Below are 12,843 nucleotides of genomic sequence, written 5' to 3'. Positions count from 1 at the left end.
AAAATATATTGCACTTTCGCAGGAAACTTTAGTTGGAGCTTTTTATTTTAGGTGAATAACATCCAACTCAAAGTAAAGTATATTACCTGGCCAAAAAAAAAGTACAGGTTAGGCCTCTGAAATCAAACTGAAGGCAGGATGATGATGCTGCTCTGGAAGCACTTTGGTAGCTTATTTCACCCTTCTTGGATTCAGAGATAAAGATGGATTGAGAATGCTTGGAGGATTAGAAGTACCAGACAAGGTTTTTGAGGAGCGACTGGCTGATGAAAGGAAGCAAAAAAAAACAAAAAAAAACTGACTGTAGTTACCTGGGTGCAGTCCCAGAAGTCTGATGTGATGGGAACATCTTCAGAATGAGTGTTTTTTCTATTTTATTTTATTTTTTTGTCGTCCCTCTCATTTCCCTAAACCACCAAAAGCACCTCATCCTTTTTAACCGTCGAGAGTGCAGCAGATGTCACGGCCAGACAGCAGGGAAGTGTGGGGGGGTTGTCCCGTCACACCATCACTTCCCAAAATGACAAAAAAATTAATTAATTAAAAAAAAAAATTGTAAAAGCACACGCGGGTTCAGTGCGACCCCACCGGGCCATCTGGAGTAAAAACAACCACGTCGCTTAAGATTACAGGAGAGTTAATGGTTTTAAGTCTTTTCAAAGGCATAAAGTCGACTTGGACTCATGACAGCACTAATGTTTGTTGTTACAGGAAGGTGGAAATTAAAGCATTGTTTTTTGTGGAAACTTGTACTGCTTTATAATGCTTTTTGAATCTTCAAAGCTCCCATCTACAAACACTTGGTATTTCTTTTTAGTTCTGTTGTTGCCAAAAACATAATAAAAAAAAAAAAAAAACACACAACCTGGATTGAGAAGTTGAACTTTGAAGTTGTTTTTCCACTTTTTTCATAAAAAGTGAACCATGTTTTTATTTCTCTTCCACTTATAAATTACATATTGCCTCCTTTGTCAACAACTGTATTCCGTTGCCAGGGTTTTTGCAATGATTGCGTTAGTTTCCAGGGCTCTTGGCGACACTGGGACAAATTGGTAACGTAAGCACCATCATTTCATTTGAACCCTCGCACGTAAAAACGGTTCTGCATCTTCCTGCAGGCGTACGCTGCTCCCACTCCCCCTCTTCTCCCTCTAAATTTCGACAGGTGCTCTGATTTCACCGTCATCTTCGTCCCTTTTTTTTTCATGTGCGCTTTTGTTTGTGCTTATATGCAGGTGTCCTTGAAAAGACCGTGGAGAGGGAGGCTGCTGCTCTCACCAAGGCAAAGACACTTTACAAGTCCTGCATAAACGAGAGTGAGTCAGCAGACATGAGATGTGAATGGACTAATCCATTTTAGATGAACTGTTATGTTTTGTATAGACATCACTCTGTGCAGCTGTTGAAGGTTGTGCGTTTGCTGAAGATAAAAATGTAATATTGGATACGTCAAACATGGTCATCTTTGTATTTTGTACATAAGCTTAACATTACATAACTTTTGTATGCATGAGCTAGGCGTTATAATGATCACCCAAAAAACTTAGAAATACTTTTTACCTAATCTGGAACTTGGAAATCTTGCCCTAGAAAATGTTTTTAAAGTTGTGGTAGTTTATGACCCTATTTGGAGAACTTGAAAACATTTCTATCCAATAGTATTTCAAAAGTGAACAGAAAGGTTCAATATGTAAGTTTAAGTAAAAACCAAGAACAAAAATGTGTACATTTGTGTTTGAAATGGAGATGTAAAATTACAACATTTTCAAGGGGGTAAAAATTTGAACTTCAAAGGAATGAGCCTGAAACTGACTAGTAAATATTGCTTTTTGCAGTTTGTGTAAAATTACTGTATGCAAGCTAATTTCTGTTTCCTCAACACTGCACTGTAGGCTTAATAGAGTTGAGAGGAGGGTCTCCTTTGCTCGACATGCTGCCAGACATCTTTGAGTGGCCCATGGCTGTGGACAACTGGGAGGATGACTATGGTATTGCATTTTTTTTACCCTTCTTCCTCTTCCATCATGCTATAAATCTCTTATAGCAGTTCTTCCCTCGTACATCCTCCTTCCTCCGATCTTATTTCTTCAGGGAAAACCTGGAGGTTAGAGGATGTCATTGCCAGGTTAAATGAGAAATATGGAACTCAACTCCTGGTTAACTTTTTCGTTGGTACCGATGACAGAGACTCCACTTCATACATCATTCATGTACGTATAAAGCGTGCGGCTGTAAAACCCCTTAAGGTGCATCTTAGTGCATTTGACTTCAGTGTGTTAATTTATTTTACTAATTTTGACATGGTGAGTAAACAATGATTGAAGCATTTTTTTTGGTCACAAAGATTCCCAAAATTTGGAAAACAATGAAATATTTGTCATTATTCCAGACTGTGCCAATCCTTGCTTCTTGAGTGCATTTTCCTGATGCACCTAATTCTTCTATTAATTTTTTTATATGCAGTTGGAAGAGGCATTTAGGAATATTTTTCTTTCGTGCATTAAATTTTTGGTTTTTGTAGTCTGAACACAAACTTCTGAGTTTTCACTAGCTAAAATCTACAGTCTTTAAAACAAATTGAAATTAACTCTTAAAAATCTAAGGGATGGATGTCTTGGTATATGTTTTATCTGTCTACTGAAATACTTTTTGGTTACATTCTGTTCAGCTGTACTTCTAACACTTTATCCAGCAACTTGAATATTGTCTTGATTTTTCTTTTTCTTTTTTTTTTTTGTCTTTGCCAGTTTGACCAGCAAACAACCCTTGGCCTCTTGTCCAGAGATTACTATGTCTGTGAGGGTCCCTATGCAGAGGTGTGCTGAAATGTTTTAGTCATGTGTAATTAACTATCAACCAAAGCAGTTGAAAAAGTTCATTTGTGCTTGTGTTGGTTTATTTTGTTGAAAGATTAGTTAACATGGAAAGCTGGTGTTCCATAAAACCTCTGGCTGAAAATTAAACCAATAATGTATATCATGATAGACAGGAGATCAATATCTAAATGTACTACCTACATTTAGAATATCCAATATATAAAATATTCCCTGAACTCTTATTCAGAACCGCACTGCATTCTGGGAGATGTAGGCTGTAGAAAGGCTACAGCTTCAGCCTCTCTCAACTAGCTGAGAGGCTAACATTAGCCTCTCATTAGGTGGGTGGCATCAACTAACTCTCTCGCTCTTTGGTTACCTAGCAACAACCTGTTGAGTAACTTGCGCAGCAGCCGTTTCAGGTTTTGCACCGTGCCTGATAACTTGCATAAAAATAGTATTTTATTTAAAAATAAAAATGGTGTGGAGTGAAAACTGTGGATAAAACAGAAAAGCTCAGACTAACAGTTTGGCAATATTTCAAATAATTACAACAAAAAAATTAGTGAATGAAAATATTGATAATTGTCTATCGACTGATATGAACTGGTTTTACAGCCATATCGCCCAGCCCATGTAAAGCATCACCGTCACAGGTTAACTTTTTTTGCACTACTTAAATGCAATAGTAAGAATATTTGGGTTAAACTGTAGGGAAAATATAATGCCTTTCAGAGGTCTGTTGTGAATAAAAAATGGGAGGGAAAAAGTATTTAAGACAGACCAAGTGTTACTGGAACAGACATCCTCTGTTCTGGTTTTATTTCACAGCTGAATGTGAACAGTTGATTTGATTAAAAAAAAAAAGGCAGCTGTAGCAACAGCTGGTCTGTACATTGGTGTGAGGAGATACTTTTTGTTTTGGTGAAACAGCTATTACTAACAAATGTTTTGCAGGCATGTCGAGCTTACGAGCAGTTCATGTTTGACCTGGCTAAGCTGATCCGTTCTGACCGGAGACTGGACATCAACGAAACCCACATGAGGGAAGAGGTGACACGAGTTGTGGATCTGGAGAGAGACATCGCCAATGTGAGCATTCGTCTACAGTTCTTTCAGTTCACTCAAGTAGTACTGTGACGCACATTTTGGTGTTTGCTCTCGTCTTTGTCTAACTAAAGGAATTTCACTGTTTGTTTTTCCACCAGTAAGGAGTGCATGTTAATCTGTTGCTCAAACCTAAAATACGTGAATTGGTTGAACCAAAGCTGAGGAATTTTACATTAAATGAAGGAAGGAGAAGCAAAACAAACTCTGGGTATTATTTATTGATGTATTCATCAGATATCTTCATTATTCATCACACTAATTTTCCCTTAATGATTTGAATTAAGTAAAAAGAGAGACAAACACTTATTACTACTATAGGAAAGAAAAAATTCTCAAAATCTTATTTAAAGCCATATTGGCACAGGAAAAGCTTTGTCTCAGGACCCACTCTGTGTAATAAATAAACGAATCCCCAACATCTGCTTTTTATGTGGCACATTCACACCACTTAAGCAAAATCTCAGGCTTCGGATCAACCGAAGCCTGAGATTTACAGACCTCTCCCAGATGGACTGCACAGCAACATTAAAATGGTAAAAGTACCGTTGAGGCCATGACCACAGCTTGGTGCTGTTACTGCCAGCTGTATGGCAGAAATTACAGACAAAAATGACTGATCCGCATCTGATTTTGCTCCTCCTCTTCAGCCTTTTGTTTTTCTATGCTGTACATTACAGGTCGATGCTGTCTTCATGGCCTGGGACTCATTCTAGACAAAGGCAAATAAAAATGCACCCAGGAAACAAAAAATACCTAATTACATATCAGATCCCGTCCGTTTCTTTCCAAATCACAAAAATGCCTCTTCACTCACATTGGATCAGTGTTATCACAGGAGCTCAGTGGAAATACAGTAGGTCATTTTTACTTTACAAATTACTGCTGACGGGCCAATCCGCACACAGCAGGGTTGAAAACGGAGAGAATTTCTGTAATTACAACAAATATTTTTACCTAAGGACCATGTGCTAATTCCATCAGAATAAGGCTTATGCTGATTTAAAGGTTCAGTTTCTATCAACAAAATGAACTCTCGGGTGTTTGAGAGTTTGGTTTCCAAACTGTTTAATTCTTCAGCTTCTCTCATCAGGACAACCATGATGAAAACAAAGAGGTTGTGCCTAGTTTCAGGGTCAGATAGTTGTCCTATGTTTTAAGAAATCAAAAATGTCAAAATGTCCCTTACTTTGGATTTAAAGACGGTTACTGACACTGATGATATCCAAGGCATGGGGAAAATAACCAAAATCCTTGGCAGTATTCAATGTAAACAAAGACGTGTGTGTTTGGGGAATCAGGTGGGCTTGATCAGTCGGCGGCAAACTTCAGAAAACATGTGATGTAGGCTTTTAAGCAGTCAAACTGCTCTCAAGTTTCCCAACATGTAACTATTCTACCGAGTAAAAGGCAGGTTAGCATTGTAGCATTACACATTAATTAAACATGGATTATTTCTCAAATGTTTCTGAAAGTCTAATGTAGCAAAAACTAAATTGTTCCTGTACAATTTAGTTAGCATAAGTACACATTGCATCCAGGAAAGACTCTGAGCATAATTGTCAAAGGTCCTGAAACCATTTATATTTCAAAGATTCAGACACAATGTTGGTATGATACGGTTGCTGTGACTAAATTGAACCCTACTGTGGTCTTCAGAGATCAGGTCATTTGGACCCCACAAGTTTTGTTTACTGTGTGGGGTCGCACCGACTCTGCATGTCCTTTTGAGTTTTTCTGTGTGCGTTTGTCGTTTCGGGAATTGACAGTCTGATGGGATACCTACTTCCTACTAACCCTCTATCTGACCGTGTCACTTGCTGCACTCCTCCTGAGCATTGTGCTAAACCTGCAGGAGTGTTAAAAGATCTGAGGACTTGGCTAAGCAGAAGCTCTCAGACTGTAAGAATGCACAAGCCGCTTTGTTTGAGAGATTCACCGTTTTCAGCACAAAAACACGGCTCACTTATCGGTAGCTTGTGTTCCTGCTGTTACTCGCTCCAGGGGAGAAGGGATTTACCATGGCTGTCATGTAATACAAGATGTGCCCGGCTCGTGCTATAGAGCAAGAAATGCAGACGTAGACGCCGTCGAACGTTCTCTTCCTTCGGAAATGTAACCACAGTTAAAGATTTAAGCAACGTAAAATAAAAAGTAACATGCTGTGCAGCAGAAAGCAGGCAACTCACAGGAATAACTCTGCAATATACCTTGTAATATATATCCTGTGATATACAAGGCTTTTCACAAGACATGTCTTTGCTGTAAAAGAAATTAAGAGGGTCTATGCCAGAGGTGTCCAAAGTCTGCCCTCCAGAGCCGGTCTGCTGCATGTTTTAGTTCTCTCTCTGGTGGTGGTTACTGCCTCCTCAGCATGTCGGTGTTCTGCAGAGGCCTGCTAACGAGCCATCATTTGATTCAGGTGTGTTAAAGCAGAGAGAACTGAAACGTGCAGGATGCCAACTCTTGATGGCTGCTTTTGGAAACCCCTGCTTTATCTGGCGCTCGTTTTACTGCTGCCACATTGGGTGGGGCGGCTGGAGCGGGAGAAACGCTCCGTGTACCTGTTTAAATTCATGCAGGCCCTTTGAATATAAACTTTAACAAATTGCACTTGCTGCAGCTTTGTGGACCATTGACAGCTCAAATGTTTTAAACCATAAAACCGCTGGCATCCAATATTTTTTATTTTTTTTGCTTCTGCACTACACCTCTGTGATTCCTTTGGGAAATTGAGAAATGGACACTTTTTTTTTTTTTTTTTCTGTGGCAATGCAGAATTTAGTTTTTGGCCTTCGATGCCTCCTCTGTCGAGACTTTGTTCTGGTCCCTCTAGGCTGGACATATTCCTTATCGCCTAATTCTAACTCAAGCTTATCTCTACTCATTAGATTTACAGAAAAAAATCCCATGTATAATTAAGATCTTGTTTAAAAACGGACATTGTCCTGTAAACGGCTTTTTCAGACCATCTTCACACCCAAATGAGTTCTAAGCCATTGTGTAAGCAACTCAATCGTTGTACGACTGTCTAGATTTAAATAATATATATTTTATTAGTTCACTACACTGAAGCTTTGAATGCAATGCATTCGACTCGTTTTTTTTTTTTTTAATTTGGGTGTAATTCAGGATTTTGCTGTTTGTGCTTCACGGAATGTTTGCAGGAAATATTAAGCTAAGGTGTTTCTGTTTCTATTGAGGCACAAGACAAACTACAAACAAGAGGGCACCCATTTTGTTTTCTTTTTTTGTCATTATCGTTTAGCCGTTATCTAAGAACTGCTTTTAACTCATTTTCTGCTTATTGCTACAAGTGCAACATTTCTGTAAAAATGATTCATTACTGCAATCTTCTCAATTTCTTCAGCAGACATATTTCTTGATTTTATTGCTGTGGATGTTTGCAGTTTCAAGGAGCGTAGTCAGGGGACTGAGACTGATAGATGGTGTGACTTTCACGCTTTTAACTCTTTCCATGCTGAGGCATCATGCACAAGCTTGCTATAAAAAGCATCATGTATCCATGGACTTTTCAGACTGAAACATTTATTTTTGTTCTTAAAGGTACCGACATATTATACTACAGCTCTACCTCTAATCAGTGGCATTATATTGTAGTTTCTTTATATCCATAATAAGCATTTTAAATACATGGGCAGTCTTCCTTAAAACAGCTTGTGTTATCACTAATTTATATTTGGCTTGTAGCTCTAACTATCCATATTCACAAATTCTGTCTTTTAGAATGAATTTTATGGATATTTGAAATTGTTTTTACCATTATTTCTACCACATAAAATACTGGCTGTTAGTGAAATCTACATTGGAGTTCTGTCATTTATTTTGGCTGAAACCTATTTTATGTTTTATGGTTGGTTGGTTTATGTCACTTACTTGACTTTCTTTTTATCCATACAATGAATACTGGATATTACTTTTTTTTAATAATTAGAGTTCCAAACCCGCGGGAGCGAGCCAATGTAGGGCATGGCCGTTCGCCTGATCCCAGCGGAGCAGGGAACTTTATTGTTTTACTCCATTTTTCCCATTCTTATGTTTCTCTACTGAAACTTGTACTGCAGCATATACCCCCTGAAACTTATTACAACTTTGATTTGGTATCCAGGTTCAGTGTATATGTTCCCAGGCCAGGCCAACCGATGAACACAGTCCCTCCAGCATGTGTTCCTCTGGGTCTCCTCCCGGTGGGATGTGCCCAGAACACTTCACCAGGGAGGCGTCCTAACCAGATGCCTGAGCCACCTCAACTGGCTACTGAGTCCCTCCTGGATGACTAGGTCTAATTTCCATCCATCCATTTGCTTTACACCTTTGTCCCTCAGTGGGGTCAGGAGGGTTGCTGGTGCCTATTTCCAGCTGGCGTGCCGGGCGAGAGGCGGGGTACACCCTGGACAGGTCGCCAGTCTGTCGCAGGGCAACACGGAGACACACAGGACACACAACCATGCACACACACACTCACTCACACCTAGGGGCAATTTGGAGAGGCCAATTAACTTGACAGTTTTTGGACTGTGGGAGGAAACCGGAGTACCCGGAGAAAACCCACGCATGCACAGGGAGAACATGCAAACTCCATGCAGAAAGACCGGGGCCGGGAATCGAACCCAGAACCTTCTTGCTGCAAGGCAACAGCTCTACCAACTGTGCCACTGTGCAGCCCCTAGGTCTAATTTTGTTTTATATTTTTCTTTTGATATTCCTGATTAATCAAAAGGTTTTCACCACATTTAAATGTTCAAATTTAGATTTTAAACACTATTAGCCATAGGATTGCAGACATTGGTCAAGATCAGAATTGTCTTTAGAGATCCACAGTATGTAGTAGAAATGGGATATGTCAAACCAATGGATAAACATGAAAGTTGAAACATTAAATAAGTTTTAAAGGTCATATCTATGATAATTTGGCCTGCCAACTGTTGCCATTAGCAGCACCAGATAGATTCATTAGCATGAGCTAACACTAGCATTTATGTAAGCAGCAATTGTGTTGCACCCACTTAGAATGAATTTTATGGATATTTGAAATTGTTTTTACCGTTATTTCTACAACATAAAATACAGACTGTTAGTGAAAATCTATATTGGAGTTCTGTCATTTATTTTGGCTGCTATTTTATGTTTTATGGTTGGTTTATGTCACTTGACTTTCAGTGTTGTCTTCCCATGGGGAAGATAACATTAACCTTTTGTAGTTTCTATAAAATCCTACCATTTTTATTTATACATGCTGTTTTTCTTCTTTTTTTTTACATCTGTTGTACTTGTGCATTTAATAGTGGAACAGGCAAATGTTATAACAAAGTTGTGGCCATTTAGTATTTTAAAGTCCTTGGGCATTATATTTATTAGGCGTTTATGTGACCAACATCATTTTGGGCTCTAGGCTAATCGCTATGTTTGCCCTGGAGTTAATCAGCCTTGGAAATTAAGGTGCACTTAATTCAGCATAATTGTCACAGTATATTAGCATATTCAAGATAAGTTTATGGTAAAAAATATGTCCAATATGAACGTCTTTTTGAAATTTTCCTAGAAATCAATACATTTGTAGCCCTGTTTTGTCAGTCTGCACTGGTCCTGTTGCTTACATGCTTTAATTCCTCTCCACTCTGCTGCTCACTATTACAAGGCAGTTAACCCATTCAAACTCTGACAGCTAGAGCCTGATGCCTCCTGGGCTGCACACGCTTCATGCTTCTGGAGATGTACCAAGAGTGTAAATGTGTTGGGAAAACAGGATTTTTGATGGAGTTTTTAAATTCCAGTCTTATGTTTTGTTGCATTTTATTGTTTTTTTCTCCCAGGCCACTGACACGCCAGAAGATCGGAACAACCCAGTGTTGCTTTACAACAAGATGGAACTGGGAGAGCTGAACAGAAACTTCACTCTTGAAATTGACTCTCAGGTAATGCTAACATCTTGGCTTGTGAGCATTTCTATTATTTAAACTTGGTGTTAAATATCAAACTTTTTTTTGGTTTTATCTCAACCTGAAGATATTCAACTGGAGTTACTTCACAGCTAAGATAATGGACACAGTGAACATCAGCGTTCCTGAATCGGAGAAAATTATCAACTACTCCCCAAACTATTACAGAAGACTCAACTTTGTATTAGCCAAGTACACCAAGAGGTGTGTAAGATTATACAAATTGCATGGTTATCGTTTTCCAGAGAAACTGCTTACCTTTGCAGTAATTGTATGCGTTTCTGTCAAGGTGAGAATCGCAGGATTCGGTCAGAAAAATCTGGTCACACTCTGCAGTTAGATCACTGCAGGATCATGTCGATCTCCTTGACCTTGCTGCGTTTCCTTTTTTTCCAGAGATCTGCAGAACTACATGGTTTGGCGGTTTGCTATGAACATGGTGGTGGGGATGAGTCGAGCTTACAGAGACACCAGGAAAGCTTTCCGCAAGGTACGCAGCCTGACATTACCCTGACATGTTTACTTGGGAAAACTACTTTCATGAATGTCCTTGCAATGTCTTTATAACAATATCAAGCTGGAAAGTTAGTGTACAGTGGTTAAAATGTACTTGTAGTTATTAAAAACAAAAACATTGCGAGAGTTTTGTAGCTGTTGAAATTAATAAAACATAGACTGTGAAATCAAAACAAGAAAGACGTCTTTGTAATAAATTAATATGCTGGACTGTTTTTTAAAATTTCATTAATGAAGTTATGTGATATTCTCCAAGTCCTTTATTTGTCCGATGACAGTACAGGTTGAATTGAAGTATTAATGATGGTAGAATCATGTTACCTGTTAATAAAACCTGTCAACAGCTTCTCATTTTGATGCTACACAAACTTTAATGAATAAAAAAAAAAACATGTCGGATGTGTATAAAAAGCATAAACACATTCTGTGTCTCACAACTGTATTACAAAGGCTTTCATAAATTTTCTCATACTGTCACATTAAGAAAATAGATTTTATGTGACTAAAACAAAATAGTGCAGAAGTATAAAAAAAAACAACTTTACATGACTTGTACAATTTGAGTGTGCATTTTGTATTCAGCCCACTTTACTCTGATGCTCTCCCCCAAAATATCCAATACAAGTAATGACCTTCAGAAGCCACATAATAATATGAAATATTAGCCGAGGAAGCAGAAAGTCCATGGTATTTCTGGCGTAGCAGCAAAAGTCCATTGGCTCAAGTGGGAGAATCTGTTGAGACTATTGGCCTTGAGCTCTGTTGAGATGACTGAACAGGAGCTGGTTAAAATCAACTGAGGAAAGTACAGGGCATTCCTAGAATAAATCCTGCAAAAGACTTGAGCTTGAGGAGGAGGTTTACCTCCCAGCAGGACAATGACCTTAAACATCGCACCACCAATGGACTGGTTTGGATTCCAGTCTGTCATGGCCATATTCCCTTCAACTTTTATGTGTATGGCTTATGAACTTTTTCATAACCCATCATTTTCTTTTGCTCCACTTCCTAAAATGGAAATCGGTTTCATTTGAACACAAATAAGGTCATGCCATAAACTTTCTCCTTCCTTCACAAATTTTCTGTCACTACCTTCCAAACAGGCTCTATCTGGGACAACATCAGAGGTGGCTGTGTGGCGACAGTGTGCACTGTATGTCAACAACAACCTGGACAAAGCTGTGGGACGCCTGTATGTGCAGGAGGCTTTCTCTGAGAAGAGCAAAGAGCTGGTAGGTAGAGGCTGAACTGGACCAATTTTTGTCAAATTAAAAAAAGCTTTATTGAACAGTTTTCTTTGGCAATCTGAACTAATGACATAAAAATAGTGAGTGTTTTTATGTATCCATATACAGAACTAGATGGTTTAAGAGATATCTGTGATTTTGTCACCTGTCTCATGTCTGTGCCTCAGTGTTGTCATGTTTGCATCCACTGGAAGCAGCTGAATGAGGCGTCCTTGTTATGCTCACACCACCTACGCTGTAAATCTCAACTGTGTGCCTCTGTGTGTGCACACGCAGGCTTTGCCGCAATACTGTCGTGTATGAGTGACACCGTCGTAACTCTTAAGTATCACAACTTCCATAAAGATGTTTGCCTACTCGGACAAATCCCATTTCCCTGCTGTGTGTGTCTGCGCGCGTTTGTTTTTAATACCTTGTGGGGACCATTTTCCTGACACTACGTTGTGGGGACCCACTGCTCCTTGTGGGGACCGAAGCCTGATCCCCAAAAGGGGAGACACTGTTTTTGGGTCAGGAGTTAGATTTAGGATTAAGGTGTGAATTGAGTTTTGGTTAAGGTTAGGATATGGGTAAGGTTTAGGCTGTAGAAAGTCAATAAAAAGTCCCCTCAAAGATAGCCACGCAAACATGCATGTTTGTGTGTGTATTTGGTTAAGTGAGAAGTGACACATGGCTGCTCTGAACATCCAGCTATGCATCTGCTTCCCCCATTCCTCAAATACATGACCCAGCATAAAGTGTGAGTTGACAAACAGCTGCCACATATTTTAGCACAAACATGTATACTTCATGACAAAATCTCTCAGCAGGGAGTGCTGTTACATTAATAAGCAACCATAATGAACTTATTTGATTCTTGATGCAACCCTGTTTTTTACTCTTCATTTAAATAGAGTATCTGTACGGAGGAGGATTAGGGCCTAATCTGACTTTAATCTAAAAATTCTGACTTTTTTGTCTCAAAAAAAGTCTTTAAACACCAGGAAACTCTTTTGCTCTTCTATTAATGAATGGGCGTCTTTGGAGATTCCTTAGCCATGAAAAAGCTGGTTTAAATCCAACATGTTCCTCCAGAAAGTTTGTTTTCATCATCCACAACTTGCATCTTGGTGATTGAAATGGTTTCCTCCGAGGTGCCCATCTGCTTAAGTCAGAATTGAGAAAAAAATCTGAATTCTGAGATTAAAGTAATTAATC

The 12,843-nt window shown here is 38.9% G+C and overlaps 1 protein-coding gene across 4 annotated transcripts in view; it reads left to right on the top strand.

Annotated features, from left to right (window-relative positions):
- Positions 1 to 12,843, top strand: part of LOC103474711 (neprilysin) — a 57,838-nt gene that overhangs the window by 36,033 nt on the left and 8,962 nt on the right. For all 4 annotated transcript variants that reach the window (XM_008425860.2, XM_008425859.3, XM_008425862.3 and 1 more), the window contains 9 exons: positions 1,236 to 1,316; positions 1,893 to 1,988; positions 2,092 to 2,210; positions 2,748 to 2,816; positions 3,774 to 3,908; positions 9,758 to 9,859; positions 9,951 to 10,087; positions 10,280 to 10,373; positions 11,503 to 11,631. In XM_008425860.2, the coding sequence (XP_008424082.2) occupies positions 1,236 to 1,316; positions 1,893 to 1,988; positions 2,092 to 2,210; positions 2,748 to 2,816; positions 3,774 to 3,908; positions 9,758 to 9,859; positions 9,951 to 10,087; positions 10,280 to 10,373; positions 11,503 to 11,631 (962 nt within the window). The remainder of the gene's footprint in view (positions 1 to 1,235; positions 1,317 to 1,892; positions 1,989 to 2,091; positions 2,211 to 2,747; positions 2,817 to 3,773; positions 3,909 to 9,757; positions 9,860 to 9,950; positions 10,088 to 10,279; positions 10,374 to 11,502; positions 11,632 to 12,843) is intronic.

Source organism: Poecilia reticulata, chromosome 13 (assembly GCF_904066995.2).
Source record: "Poecilia reticulata chromosome 13, P_reticulata-male-v2, whole genome shotgun sequence".
NCBI classification, from domain to species: domain Eukaryota; kingdom Metazoa; phylum Chordata; class Actinopteri; order Cyprinodontiformes; family Poeciliidae; genus Poecilia; species Poecilia reticulata.
Note: the sequence above shows the minus strand (reverse complement) of the source record. Positions and strands in the feature narration are given on the sequence as shown.